This window comes from Mauremys mutica, chromosome 7 (genome assembly GCF_020497125.1).
Source record: "Mauremys mutica isolate MM-2020 ecotype Southern chromosome 7, ASM2049712v1, whole genome shotgun sequence".
Classification (NCBI taxonomy): domain Eukaryota; kingdom Metazoa; phylum Chordata; order Testudines; family Geoemydidae; genus Mauremys; species Mauremys mutica.
In genome coordinates, this window is record NC_059078.1 from 92,678,323 (window position 1) to 92,693,913 (window position 15,591).

The 15,591-nt window shown below is 39.3% G+C and overlaps 1 protein-coding gene across 16 annotated transcripts in view; it reads left to right on the forward strand.

Annotated features, from left to right (window-relative positions):
- Positions 1–15,591, forward strand: part of PCDH15 (protocadherin related 15) — a 771,473-nt gene that overhangs the window by 442,201 nt on the left and 313,681 nt on the right. For all 16 annotated transcript variants that reach the window (XM_045024749.1, XM_045024750.1, XM_045024752.1 and 13 more), the window contains one exon: positions 7,177–7,370. In XM_045024749.1, coding sequence (XP_044880684.1) covers positions 7,177–7,370 — 194 coding nt within the window. The remainder of the gene's footprint in view (positions 1–7,176; positions 7,371–15,591) is intronic.

The following is a 15,591-nucleotide window of genomic DNA, read 5'->3' on the forward strand; positions in this document are numbered from 1 at the left end:
AATAACTCCTGAGCTCCCCTTGAAATGTATGCAGTGCTTTTCTTGTCTGAAACGGTATTTTAAATGTATGAAACAAATGTAACCAGTTTTATTTTTTCTGTTTATCTTAATTACCTCTATTTTATTTATCAGAGGAAAGTATCATTCTGATATGTCCATGTTCAGAAGATTTTACAGTACATTTGTCATAATAACAGTTAAATAAGTCTATGGGTAAAAAGAAAAGGAGGGGAGTGGATTAATGCAGTGGTTCTCAACCAGGGATATATGTACCCCTGGGGGTACTCAGAGGTCTTCCGAGAGGCACATCAACTCATCTAGATATTTGCCTAGTTTTGGAACAGGTTACATAAGAGCACTAGCGAAGTCAGTACAAACTAAAATTTCAATATAGACAACGATTTGTTTATACTGCTTTATACGCTATACACTGAAATGTAAGTACAATATTTATATTCCAATCGATTCATAAGTATATGGTAAAATGAGACAGGGAGCAGTTTTTCAGTAATAGTGTGGCTTTGACACTTTTGTATTTTTATGTCTGATTTTGTAAGGAAGTAGTTTTTAAGTGAGGTGAAAATTGAGGTACGCAAGATGAATCAGACTCCTGAAAGGGGTACAGTAGTCTGGAAAGGTTGAGAACCACTGGATTAGTGCATTAGTTCACTTCTGGAGATATTAAATAACCTTGCTTCAGGTGAGAATTAAAAATGGTTTTAGAGGTCCTGTCCTAGCTCCTGCTTGTCACGTGGCACAAAAACACCACACTCAGTGCCATGCGTGGTCATGGTGGCCAGACATGTTGCTGAAGATCAGAAATGGTAGCGCATTAATAGATCTGCATGTGGAAACATCTGTGTTGCATGTCTCTTGCTTGCACTATAAATGGTTGTGAAGAGTATTATTAGTTCCATTACAGCTAATTTTATTTACAAAATTAATAAAATTAGCTCTTTTATATCTCTTCATGAATTGTCTTGTCATCATCTTAGGCTATGTCTACACTTCTGCGGTAAGTTGACCTACGCTACGCAACTCCAGCTATGTGAATAACGTAGCTGGAGTCGACATACCTTAGGTCGAGTTACTGCGGGGTCCACACCATGGGGAGTCGACAGGAGATTTTCTCCCATCGACTTACCTTACTCTTCTCATTGGGGGTGGAATACAGGGGTTGACTGGAGAGCGATCTGAAATCTATTTGGTGGGTCTTTACTAGACCAGCTAAATTGACCGCTGGTGGCTCGATCTCAGTTGATCCCTGCTGTAGTGTAGACCTGCCCTAAAATGTGACATGTTTGAGATTTAACTCATCTTCTAAACAATCATATCATAACATATCTCAGACAATATGTAAAGCAGAATTTTTGCAATCCAGTGCACACTAAGTACTGACAGTTTGTTAAGAATCTTTTTTAAAGACCAAATTTGCATATCCTGTATTGTAAATTATACATTTTTGTATTTGCAATGTGTCATGTCTTTGTTCCTGTTGATTTCTTAAACCTGCATCTTGCAATGAATCCTGTCAGCATTTGCAGCTAAATATCTATAAAATATCCTGTAAAAATGCACCTAGAGTTTTCTGCCTGTACTTGTTTACAGACACCTGTGTGTCTGTCTGTCTGTTTGTGGCATTCCTGCGGAATAGTTTCTAAGCGCAAGGTAGATAAGCTGTTAAATGCAAACAACTGAGAGCATAAGAAGCTAGATATAAGGTAAGAGAAAATGTTGCCCCCAAAGCACATCTTAAATGTTTTATTTCAAGTACAAGTAAACCCTGAATATATGAATGTCCACATTAAATGAAATTCATATCTGGTCTCAGCTGTGAATTTTTATTAAAGTCAAAATTAATTTTTATGACACTTTGATTTTAAAATGTATTACATACTCCTTGAAACCTTTGTAAAATCAGGTTTCTCTGCATACATCAAGAAATGCAGTAATATGTAAACTTGATTTAAGGTTCAAAGTGATTGGTTGGACTGGAAAGAGGTTAAGTGAAATTGTGTGTCTAAGACCAGGGCTTTAACCACAGTTTGTTATGCTCTAATTACTATTACATTTGATTAGTCCAAATCAATAACTTGATGGAAACATTTCCTCAGCATACATTTCTAATGAATGGGCTTATTCAGGGTGCTAAGGGTTTTTGTATCCTTTATGAGTGCTCCATTAATAGGTGCTCTATCTGATGTGTGGGGAAGAAAGTCTTTTCTTCTTGTTACAGTTTGTATAATATATTGGATTATATGCACATTTTCTAGCAAAAGCAGTTGCTGAATTACATGGGGTAGCCCAAGAAAAAATGAAAAATGTGCACAGTTGCTGTCTGAGCTTTGACAGCCCAGTCATGGCAGTCCTCAGTAACATATTGCTCCAAAGGACTCAACTGTACAGTTTACATGGTCATTTTAATAAAATTACCCATAATACTAAAATAAATTTGTACTAATTAAATATGACTTTGGAGAATCAGACTTGCTTGACTGGAACAATCATTCCAAGTATGGATGTTGGGAGACAAACCAGTTTGGCAGATAATATCCGTTCAATTCAGTTTAGGTCAGCAGGAACTAATCATGTATGGCATTTGGGATTCAGACCAATTTGATTGAAAGTTAGACAGATGTGGGACCACTAGAAGTGTTGATGATCATATGTTTATTAGCTTCATAACAGGTTCCCTGAAACTGTCACTTCTAAAGCGACCCAGGTCTAATGGAATAGTCCAGTTCCTCTCTTCAAATTTAAAGTGATTGATGAGATTGATCAGAGTTTTATCAGATGTGAAGTTAATAATATTTCTTATTATAGTTTTCCATTTGCCTGCTACCAGACTAGTTCTTGCTGGGTTGAGTAGCTGTAGAATACATGTCATTGCAAAATTATTAATCTTCTTACATTTTAAAGATAACAAAATTACTGTTACTGTATGCAAGAGACATATTGAGGAAGTAGAATAAATCCTATTTAGTCTGTTACTTTTTCTATGTATTTTGACTTTAAAATATTTCCAAAATCATATTAATTATGAAGTCCTATCACCTTAAGACACCTGCCGTTTGAATTTCCAAAATTATAAAGTATGATGGCAGTTCTTGGACTTCAGTTCTACCTTTCAAACATCTTTTTGCCCCCAAAGTGTTATTCGGATTACTTAAATTTTCAAAGCCTCTTTTTTGTAAATTTAATTAACCTTACTAATTTATATATTTATATATTCAACTGATTTCTCTTTTCATTCTGTCACAGTAAAACCTGGCCCTGTCCCAAATGCTGAAGTTAAATACTTAGGACCTCGGATTTTTCAAAGATTTTCTTTTTTTTTCTTTTTCTCGTGTGTGTTTTTATTGTTGGTGTTCAGTGTGGAAGGGTATTATAACACTTTAACTATGTCGTCAAGTTTTTATGATAAGTTCTCTTTGGAAGGTTAATGAGTATGAGCAATTGCATAGGGTAAATGTAGATTATTTGATTACAGGAATATGCAGTTTGAGAGATGTTTTAAGATCTAAAAAACTGGCACATCCGTGCTTTTTAACTGGAGGTGCTTCTGCAAACCCTAAGGGAGTATAGAAAGTGGATTTTATGTGCTGCAGTTTGATGTGTTGTTTTTATCTAAGCATCACAGGATATTAAGCTGAAACACCAAAGACACTATCATATGGAATGTAGAGCAGTTATGAAACTACACAGTTTATAGGACATCCTATACAGAATTTGGCAAGAAAGCACAGAATTAGAGAAGTGTTCTCCAAGGACAGTGTGTGACACTTTGATTTTTTTTATGACTTTCTAATATGAGTTGCTCACTATTTTGAAAACAATTGAAAGGTTTCATTATTAAAATTTTTTTTTCAAACATTCAGCCTATGATACCATGCTACCTCTCAAGAAAGCTGTGAAGAGCTTTGTCTGTTCTAACGAAGTGTGTATCAAAAAAATAGTTCAAAATAAATGTTAACATACCTTTGTTCACTTGGAAATGCACCTTATATTGCTATACTGTATGTGAAGACAATAATGCACTTTAATTTCAGGGTCAGTGCATCTTACCTAGGGTACAGTTAATTATAACGCCCCATACCTTATTTAATCCATTGTTGCTTCTTGAGAAAGGGTTAATTCTACACATAGCATAGTGTGCAACAGCAGTAACAACCTCCATCACCTGCTACATGCTGAATTCATAATTTGGATGTTGGATCTACCAATACATCCAGATCATTTCCTCTGATCATATTAACTAATTCAGTGCATTTTTACTATACTGAACTTGGGTATTGTTTTTGGCTAAGTACCTCACTCTTCACATTAAAATTGATATTCCACTGAGCCTATTTGTGTAATCTATCAATATTCTGAAAAAAAAGCTACATCCCTCAGTGTTTTATTCACTCCCTGTAGCTTAGAATCATATGTAAATGTAATTATCTTGCATGCTTCAGCTTTGGTTGTACTCTCTCTGCTTGCCCTAGTGGCAGAATATGGTGCATGTTTTCCTTCTTCTTGTCTCGCTTTCACCAGGGGTCTTGGGAGCAGATGGCTCTAAGGTTGTGAATAATGTTCTCTGAACTGCAGTGACATGACCAGGGCTGGCAGTGTAATAATATGTTGATTAATAGGTTACATTATATTCTAATCCAGGAGAGGATTTGAGTGACAGGCTGGTGATAGGCCACCTCCACATATGCTTCTGCCAGCCTACTGAGTGATGCAGGGGCAAAGAAGAGGATTTCTGGCTCCCAAACAGTTACCTGAACCTGCCTCCATGCTTGCTGAGTCTGTGGCTGCATTAGGGGCTGTGGGAGCAAGAAAGCAGGAAGGCAGATGGGCCAGCAGGAATCTTTAGAGGAACCATGGCTTTTTCATTCTTCTGTGTATGAGCCCAGCAAGGGAGCACTTCTGAAGTCAGAACTGCTTAGTGTGGGTTCTTACAGTTTTCCATATCCCCTGCTGTTCTTCTCCTGTACCAACTGATGCCTATTGATGCTTCAACTCTGCTGCCCAGCACCAAACATGAGCAGCAGGGGATGGAGATGTGAAAATGTGGGTTTTTTTGGTCACTTTCACTTCACTGCTGTTCACCCAGGAAGGTGAGCTGATGGACAGTGCTCCCAGTACATGCTCTATGGCTGGCAGCCAAAGGTTCCAGTATGCCATGTTGATGTATTGGCTGCTGTTTATATCAACAAACTACATATTTCATGGGAAGAAAATATTCACCATTAATCAATCAAGAGGTACTGGAATTCGCAGGTTTTATCTTTGGAGTTTTCAGTACGCAGCGCAACACACACACCTCTGACTCAGAACTGAGGAAACTGGGCCCCAGGTGTTGCTTCCCTCCACCTCCCGGGGAAAAACTACAGAGAGGAACCAGCTAGAGATGTAGCCTTTAGGAAGCAGCAGAAGCAGCCAAATTACGGACCATGAGACATTCAGAGAACTTCCTACAGTTTTACTGAAGTTTGTCTGCACTGTGCTGATTGACTGTTTGCTCCAACTCTCTCCCTTTCCCTCCATCACAGTCTCTTCACCTCCTCAGCTTCCTCGTGCCCTGTTTCCCTCACCTCTGTCCTTCAGTGTCCCTTCTCCCTTCACTTTTCTTTACATTTAACTGATCCCGTCCTAACTACACACCGCTCCTCAACCCCTCCCCCTCCCAAAATCATGGAACCAATGTGATGTTTGCTGCCATTACATTGTTCACTCTGCTTGTGTGCTATATCCCTTTCCCTCACCCTGTGTCTATCTTGTCTATTAGATTGTACACTTTTTGGAACAGGGACTGTCTGCCATTCTGTTTGCACAGTGCCTAGCACAATGGGACACCATTCCTGATTGGTCCTTAGGCACTACCCTAATAAACACGCTTAATAATGATACTTGAATTATTTCCCCCACATCTGAGTGTAGCAGAATGCAATACCTCTTTTTTCATTTTGTAATGTGTTATTAATTAAGGTGGCTGTTCTAATGTATGAGATAAAGTTCAATGGACAAGCACCACCACTGATTTATGTATAGGTATTTATGTGCTTTTTATGGAATAATCTGTTCGTTCTACATATGGAAAGAGAAATGCTAAAATGTGCATATTTTGATCTGTTCTCAAGAAATATAGTCTTCCTGAATCCCAAGCAACTGAAGTGAAAACATTGCCTACTTGTTCTATATAAGTCTGTTGTGTGGATATAGTGCACTGATAATATTAACAATGTCTATTCAATACAGGATATGCCTGTAGTTCCAAGTCATCTTAGTGCAGTTGGTAAAAAACACACATTCCCTATATCTCCTATCAGAGACTGTGCATATCACTGGTAATACACTAGAAGTAAGAAGCAAGAGCTGCTGTGTATCTTATTACAAAGATAGGAATCTACCATTTCCAATGGCATAAACTCTCATTTCTAGCCCTAATGGATCATAAGATATCTGACCTTAAAATTGCACAGCCTGGGTATCAGAGCTTTATAATTTTATGGGAGAAATGTCAAAAACAGAGTTGCAATAAATGGTTTTGGATTTCCTGTGCATAATATATCTCTCTCTCATAGATGTGTGTGTAAACGTGCACCTTTATTGTTTCACCTGGACTTGGTTATCTAATCGGTCTGTGGTACACCTCCTAGTCCCACCGCCCACAAATGATAATGCCATTGTTCCCCACCTTAACATGAACAGGTTTTTATGCAAGACTTGAGTATCATAACTTTTGGCAACAACAGCACTATCCCAATACAATTTTAAGGAAGACAGAGGTAGGGAACCTTTCCATGAATAAACTTTAGACCCCCAATTCAAACTTTTTTTTTTGGTTGGGTTTTTTTAGGTAGTGGCAGATATTCCTATCAATAAAGAATAACATCAATGTTGTATTAATTAGCCTTTCATTAATGCTTAGATTTCGTAGTTTAATTGCAGTCCTAAATAAATTCAGAATTGGTTGTTTTGATTTTTTTTTCCTGACGCAGGATTTTCTTTTACTTATTCTGATTTTAAATTACATTTTCCTTTGACAATATTTTTTGAGAGTAGATGCAGAGTGTTTCTTCTTGCTTTGAAAATTTTCTTCTCCAAAGCAAGATCCCTTGTTGGGAGAAAATAAAATAGGATGGAAAATTGATTCTTAAGTATTTACATTCTGATTTTCAATTACAGCTCAGTGCCATAGATGCAGACCAAGGGCCAAATGGGCAGATCATATATGAAATTCTGGCTGGGGACCAGGGAGACTTCATCATTAATGACCGAACGGGCCTTATCACCATCGCTCCAGGAGTTGTATTGTCAGTAGGGAGGTCCTATGCACTCACTGTCAAAGCATCTGACAATGCTCCTCCTGCACAGAGAAGGTAATTAATTATATAATAAAAAGTATTTTTAACCTATGTCTATCCCAGCAATTAAATTTAAGAAGCATAGCATACTCTTATTCATAAAAATCTGCGCTGCATCAGGCATTCAGAGGGATATGACTTCAATTTATTCTGTTTTGTGTGTTGATCCCACTTCAAGTTTTCTTTTGATAAGTACTATATTAGAAATTAGTCTAATACTTGCATTTTCATGGCTTATTTACATATTCTTTGCAGCTCACAACTTTCGCTATTTCATTCCCCTTGAATTATCTCCTTTTTAAAGTTAAATTATTGCCTGTGGAATTTTGTCTGTCCTTGTTTGTATGAGAAATTAAAAGTGAAAGAAAGGAAGATAGATGTTGGTTGTCTGGACATCGCTTGCTATGATGCAGAAATGATTAATAATAGTATCTTCAAAATGATCCCTCAGCTGGCAACTGCCTTCTGCCCAGGTGACAAGGTATTATAGTATTCATGTTCATCTGGACGTGGCTTATTTTGTCACATAAATTGCAAGCTGTGTAAATAATGAAGTACACAACACTAAAACCTAAATTCACACCAGCAAAGTCATTTAATGTCTAATCTCAGACTACTGTCAGATCAGATCAGTTTGTGTGTTGTCTGTGGTTGGCTCAGGATTGTCGTGTTCCCCAAATAAAGCTATCCAGTCCCACTTCCCTGCTGCTTTTGTTCTCTATTACTGTGCGCTGAAAATAAGCAAAAATGTTGGCACTTCACTATTGTGTAGAAAAATACATAACAATAGTTGAGATGACATGTTCTGGGCCCAATGCCAGTAAGGTGTCATTGTGCTGAAAATGTGACAAGTCCATTCTCCAATTAAGGGGACTGGGAGAAATTGCAGCCTTGTGTAACTGCACCTCTCAAATGTTTCTCACATTCACAAATTGGGCAGTCAAGGTAAGAGGAAGATATCATGATGTGAGTTTACCCAGATGCCTCCTCCCTGCCCCCCAAGACCAACTTCTGCTGTTAAGTCTGCAAGCAGTCAGCACACTATGATGGCTAAATTGAGCTGGGATGTTACTTGTTTATTCCAAATTGCTATATATTTCCAAATTATTGGTGATCCATCAGACTATTTACAAACTAAGCTCTGTAAACATGTGGTCTTATATTTGAACTGAAACTTCTTTATAGAACGCATTCTTTAGCTGCCAGGATTTCTTTTCCCCCAAAACATTTCAGATTTGTCAAACTTCATCTTAAACTCATACACTTCATCTTACATTTTGTCTTCCCTTCCCTTTTATCATGTGTTACACTCTTCTGTTGCACCATGCTTCAATTTAGAGTGTAAACTCTTTGATGCAGACACTGTGTAGTCTTATGTATTTGTAGAGTGCCTATTCCCTGATTAGTTGGCTCTGCAATACAAATAATTTACTTGTTGAACACTGGCATGGAACAGGAAGATCTTTACGGTTGTTGTTAAAATACTTAAAGCATTTGACTCAAAGGCTTGGTGTCCATTACACCTTGGTCCAAGATAAACTTTTCATTCTCTACAGCACTGTTTTCACTAATAATAAACCCTTTACCAAATCTTAAAGAATTATTAACACGTGCCCTAAGATCTATATTTTAATGGTATCCTGCTGGGGGATGAATTCTTTGTTTCTATTAGAGGGGCTGATTATTACAATATTCACCAAAAGCAAGTTAAGATCTCACTTCTTGTAGTTCCATTGGTCTATTTTGTTATAGACGTATGACATTTTTTTTTTTTCAAAATTGACTAGTGATTTGGGTTGTCTCAGTTTTTGAGTGTCCAACATGAGATGCATTCAAGGAGGCTTACTTCCAGAGAGTGGATGTTCAGAACTTTCAGTAAATCAGGCCTCTCTCAGACATCTTCTGTGAATCACCCAAAATTACTTGTCAGAGATTAAACAAGGTTTATCGAAGATAGACAGATGGCAACAGAAGAAAGAGTCCGGAAATTACTCACTTGGTTCTAAAGTTAGGTAATGCACACATGCTTCTTTTATTTCATTCAGAGAAATAGAATCTTTGAATTAATGTCTTAATTCATATCAAGGGGGTAACTCTATTCTCAGATCCCATACACTCATACCAGAGCAATAGTTTGAATAAATGGCAATAGATTTTGCTTGTTCGTTTATTAAAGAATCAAGTAAGAGTGCCCACTTGCACTCTTGTTACTGGCTATAGTCAGGGCCGGCTCCAGGCACCAGCTTAGCAAGCAGGTGCTTGGGGCGGCCAAGGGGAAGGGGTGGCACGTCGGGCTCTTCGGCAGCAATTCGGCAGCAGGTCCCTCGGTCCCTCTCAGAGGGAAGGGCCTGCTGCTGAATTGCCACTGAAGAAGAAAGTGGTGCCCTGGAGCAGCCACCAATCGTGATCGCGGCTTCTTTTTTTTTTCCTGCTTGGGGCAGCAAAAACTCTTGAGCCGGCCCTGGCTATAGTCATAGAATCCTTTGAGAGAGTATGTGACATGCGCAATACAGTGCACATTGTACATGAGGTACATCACAAAGCAAAGTTGCATGTGTATAGGATCTTGCTGTTTTTGATTACTTTGAGGAGATAAAGACGTTTAAATCTTTGCAAAAGTTTATGGGTTTAAGATGAAGTTTGACAAATCTGAAATGTTTTGGGGGAAAAGAAATCCTGGCAGCTAAAGAATGTGTTCTATAAAGAAGTTTTAGTTCAAATATATAACTCATTCCCTGAGGTTCTTGCTGTGAAGAACTCTTAAGATCTGGAACAACTATCTAACCTTAATTTTTATCCATGAATACAACAAATAAGAAGACAGTGTGATCTGTGGAACACACATACAATCTTATTGGAGGATTGCTAACATTCAAAGGAAGATTTCTCCAGTTATTATATTTCAGTCCCTCCCCATAGTAATTCCAGACAGAATTCTCACACACATACAGGACATTCTTTAATATTTTATCTGAGAGAAAGAGAGTCCAAGACTGAATGAGGTTACACAAACCCTAAGGATGATGGGCCGGAAGAGCGATACCAAATCTAATACATTCTTACAAAATATGCAAGTTATGGGCTTTAGTAGAATAAGGGATGTGATGAGCAAAACAGACCCTGATGCACACCATCCAGGTTTGCATAATAAAGTGAAGTGGCATCAATCTAGATATTGATGGTGGAGGGAATGACTCTAGGCAGGTTCTTTTCATAGTTTAGAGAAGCTGAGGAGAATGTTTGGCTCTCTGACTCAATATTATAAAGGAACGGCGCTGCATTGCTTTTAGAGCAGCTCAAAGAGAGGGTACAGTCTCTAAGGAAAAAATGACTACCAGAAAGAAACTCTTTTTGTTTCCCCAGAAAGCTTGAGGAGGGAATCTATTTGGACAGACTTGGAATCAAGGTTTAGACTAGGTCTTGTTTTTGTCACTTCCTCTTTATACAGCAAATAAATGAAGGAGGACATTAGAATTCTAGTAAAGAGGTAAAAAGATGTGTTAATAGTGTTGTATATTTAGATTGGTTTAATTTTTTTAAGCTATCAATAGCACAAAATGAGATAAGTGATGTGTAACTGATATTTTTCTGGAAGACTAGAAAACTAAACATTTCAATTCACTCACTCAAAAATTCACTGACCTATTTACCATGTTTCCTTTTTAAAGTATATGGAAATACTGAAGTTTTTTCATTTAACACTGTGTAGTAATTGAGGTCAAATATTAACTTTTTAATGGTGACTACTATATACTGAATATTTTATAGACTCAAGTATATTAGTGGTTTTTGACTTATCTACAGCTGATGGCATTTCCTGGCTAAAGGCTATGTTATTAAGTTTATGGGTTCAGGATTTCATCCTAGGGATATAGCTGTTTGTTTAGTTGAAGAGTAATCTAATTCAATAAAGTACAATGGTTCTACTTATAAATTTTCTTCCTTGGGAGACTTTGAGAGAAATTTCCTATACTTAGAACAGGGGAATACAGATGGATTTTCTCTCAAATATGAGCATTATTCCTGGGGAAAAAATAAGAAAGTTTAATTGGGTTTAGTAAGAGTTCAATAAGAAGTAAAGAAATATGAAATAGTAATTTAGATGAGGAAAAATATCTCATTGTCAAACAAAGTAATAAATGACTGGGTTCTGCTTTGTGAATCCAAATTTAAAATTAGCTTAGTTCTATGTCTTATTTTTGATTAACACTTCAAATTAATGGTTTGTAATTCATTATAGCCATATGGTAAGATACTGTACTCGATGTTCTTAAGATATCCATTATTAGCTAGACTTAATAACATGGTATAAGGGTACTAAATTATATTTAATTACATTAATCAAGGACAAATATTTCATGCTTAATTCTATCAGCTATTTGTTTTTATGTCATAGTTAAGGAGTCATTCATGAGCAATTTCCAGTGTATTGACAAAAAGGAAAGGCATTTGTGATATATGAACAATTAAAGAGCAGATTTTAAGGTTTCCTGTCCTCTTCCAGTTCTTCTTAGACTGCAGGATCATTACAGTTAATGATGAAAACAATCCACCAGATCAGGTCTATCCACCTGCCCGTCTGCATTTTCTCTTTGAAGGGTGTCTACAGTGATGCAGTATGTCTTCAGAAATGAGAGTCCACTAATATGCATACAAATCTCTTTAAACTTGTACATACATGCTAGCATACCTTAAAACAGTACTGATGAGCAGTTGGTGTACACTGGCCCAGACAGTGATCAATTTCTATGTAGTCAGGGACACCTGAGTGAGAAGTAGTTCCCTCCCGCTTTGTGTAACTATTGAGGGTTCCCTCTCACCGGTGTTGCATGCACTGAGGACTCCACAAGGAGGTGCAGAGATAAGACAGAAAATGAGTCCAATCTCTCCAGTGCCACTTTGGGAATGGTGTGGCTTTTCATTTCCTCCTGTATGGGCAATGTGGTGTTCAGTAATCACTCTGGGCCAAAGGTGTTTGAAAGAGAACCTCATTATTCAGTGACCAGTTCCAGCTTTCTCTGCAGTTTCCCTCCCCCAGACCTCCTGTCTGGGAACCTATGCTGTTTAAAGGCACAGTTTCCAAAACCACATAATCTTTTCCCGGCCAGAATCAATTAATAACAGTTAACAAACAACATTTATGTAACACAATTTCAAATACTTGTAATCAACCTAGTTACTAACAATGGTCAATTAATCCCTCAGGTGTCTTGTACTGTTACTTGAACTTGCAGGTCACCCTTGAAATATCAAAACTACTGTTGTCAAGAGGCAGTAAGTCCATTTGTTCTGGCAGTATGTTTGGGTCTTGGTTGTCTTGACGTATTGTGGTTGTTGCCTAACTGAGACATTCTCAGGCAAAGTAACCAAACTTGATGCCTGTTATTTTCCTCTCTAGTGGAAGTAGTAGCAGGCATCATCTATTCCACCACAGTAAATGTTCAGCTGGGATGACAAGCTTATATGACATGTATGTTGTTTGCAACCATTGATTACTATCATAGATGTACACTATTGATATTTGTGAAGTGACTGCTACTCTCAGGACTCCAAATCATACTGCTCTTTTTTGTTAGTTTTTTCTGCCTCTTTATACTTCTGCAAATCCCCAGTTCCACTGACATCAGCATCTAACATTACAGGTATTCTAGTTCTCAGAGATCTGTTAAAATGAATGAATGCAAGTGACAAACCAAGTTTCGCTGGTGCCCTCCTATAGTTTAACAGCACTAAGTACAGATGAGACGCTGCAGCCTTTTTCAGTAGCTGCTTTATTATTTTAACATTACTTTCCACTATCCCATCGGATAATGGGGACTAGTGGTTACATGTCTAAACCCAATGTGATGAAGCAGAGAATCCTACCTACCTACCAGCACAGAAGGGGTTAAAGAGAGCCTTCAGGTTCAGCTAGCCCTGTCCTATTATAGCTGCAGCTAATGCCAGGCCTGGAGAGGGGAAGGAGGAGGAGATAACCCAGCTCAGTTCATGGCTGACTGGTGAAGAGGCAGGAGCTAGGTGCCTCCCTAGCTGAGGGGAAGGATCACCAATCTGCCATTTGAGTAAGCCATCAGGAAGCAAGCACTGTCTTCCTAGCCAAAGGAGACTGAGAAAGAGGCCTAGGAGCTCAGGTGACTGAAGCATGGAGACCTTGTGGGGATTCCAAGCCCACCAAACTTATAGCTGCCTCACCCAGAAAAATCTGGGACCACAACAGGATGCCACCCAGGGTCCACGAGGGGTCACTACTAGAGAAAAGCCACCACAGCAACTTGGACTATGGCAGGCCTGTGATGCGGCATGACTTACCACTGTGGCACCTCCTACTGGCTGTCTTGGGAATTAGCTCTGCACCCTCTTCTGATGGTGTCTTGCTCACCCTCACCTCTGCTCCTGGCCCCACATCACTCCAAGGACTGTGGCATTCTCTTCATGACACTGCCCTACAGCTGAGCCACACTCCATGTTCTCCCCTTCTGGGGGACCTGCAGTCTCCGCCTAGCCACTTCCCTCAGTGGCAACTGCAGTTCACTGTCCCAGGGCCACTTCCCATGCAGCTCCAGCACCCTCTTCTGCCCTTACCTCAGGGCCTTAGCCTGCAGGCCCTAGCAGCCAGCCAGGAGCTCTCTCTAGCTCCCCTGTCCCTTGTTTGCAGCACTGAATTGTCCCAAGTGCTGGGGCTTCTTCACCCTGCTAGGAGCCTTGTCTTCTCCCCTCACATTCCAGTCAGCTACTGAACTCTGCCCTGCCTGTTCTTCTTATATGAGCCTGCTGGGCCATGAATGGCAACTCCTCTCAGCCACTTTCTAATTGGCTGCCTCTGGCACAGCCTCCCTAGGGTTGCTTTTAACCCCTGTTCTGCCAGTGAGGGGCAGCCACCCCATCACAAGGCCATTCCCCAAACTGAAGGGACAGCAGTAGGAAGTAGTTCAGGGCAGTGGATGTAGACTCCTTGATGGGAGATCACCTACTCAGGTGTTGACTTACACAGGACCCTGGGCTGAGATCTCCTTCAGTTCCCCCTTTTGGCAATAGTAAAAAGTGTTTTATGGCCTCCCATAAATATAGACATTAAACGTTTACACCCATGGACTTAAGCGAAAGCCTACTCCTCCATTTCAGCGTATATCGACACTCTGTTTTTGTTAGTGCCCGTGACACACAAGCTACTGGTCTCCAGTTTTGACCGTACTGCTGTAAGAGGAATGTGCTAATACCCTTCTTGGAGGCATCCATGTTCAACTTAGTTGTACTCTTACTGTCATGGTTCCTCTTTAGCTAACTCCTTCAGTTTTTCAAATGCTTTATTAAGATTTGCATCTTGAGCTCATTAAACATTTTTGCACAGTGATGCTCTCAGGTTGCTTGTTTGGACAGCTAGATTAGGCATGAATTTCCCCAGTTCACCATTCCAAGAGATCTTTGTTTGTTTAACTTCCTTATCTGTTGAGGCAGTCATGCTGGATATGGCCTCTGCCTTACTGTGCTCTCCATGCATGCCTGGCGGTGTTAAGTTCTCCCATGGGTGTATATTTTCCATTACATGGAATTTACACTTGTATTTGTTTGGCTTTAGCACAGCACCTCTTGCTCTTTCCAGAGTTGCCCAAAACCTCTGGTCATGCTCTTCTACTTCTTTTCCCCTGATCAAAACATCATCTGCATAAACTTTAGCACCCTCTATACTGTCAAAAATTGTTTTCCTATGAAATATCTCAGGTGGCGAACAGACCCCAAACTGTGTCTCTAAAAGGGGTAGGTTGAATGTGCATGAACATGTGCACAGTTTTTCTGCAGGGAAGCGGAGTGGGCCGAGGGATGTGCTGGGCGCCCTTCCCACAGCCCCCATTGGCCTGGAGCGGCAAACCATGGCCAGTGGGAGCCGTGATCGGCCGAACCTGCGGACGCGGCAGGGGCTTTCCTTGAACAAGTGGTGGACCGGTTTTGATAACCACTACCCTTGAGAACATTTTTCCATGTTGCTAAACAATCACACAGTGTGTATAGTGGCTGTGCAGGTACTTAAACATGATGTGCACTGGGAGAACTATGTAGGGAGGGTGTGGAACATTAAGCTAATGTCTGGCATGATATAAGCAACATAAACATTTTTTATCAACATGAACATTTTCTAACTTTACACGTAAAAAAAATAGTGTCTGTAATATAGCAAGAACAAGCATGTACTGTATCAGAATCTTGTACAGCTAATTAACAAAGTATTGATTAGTGATGT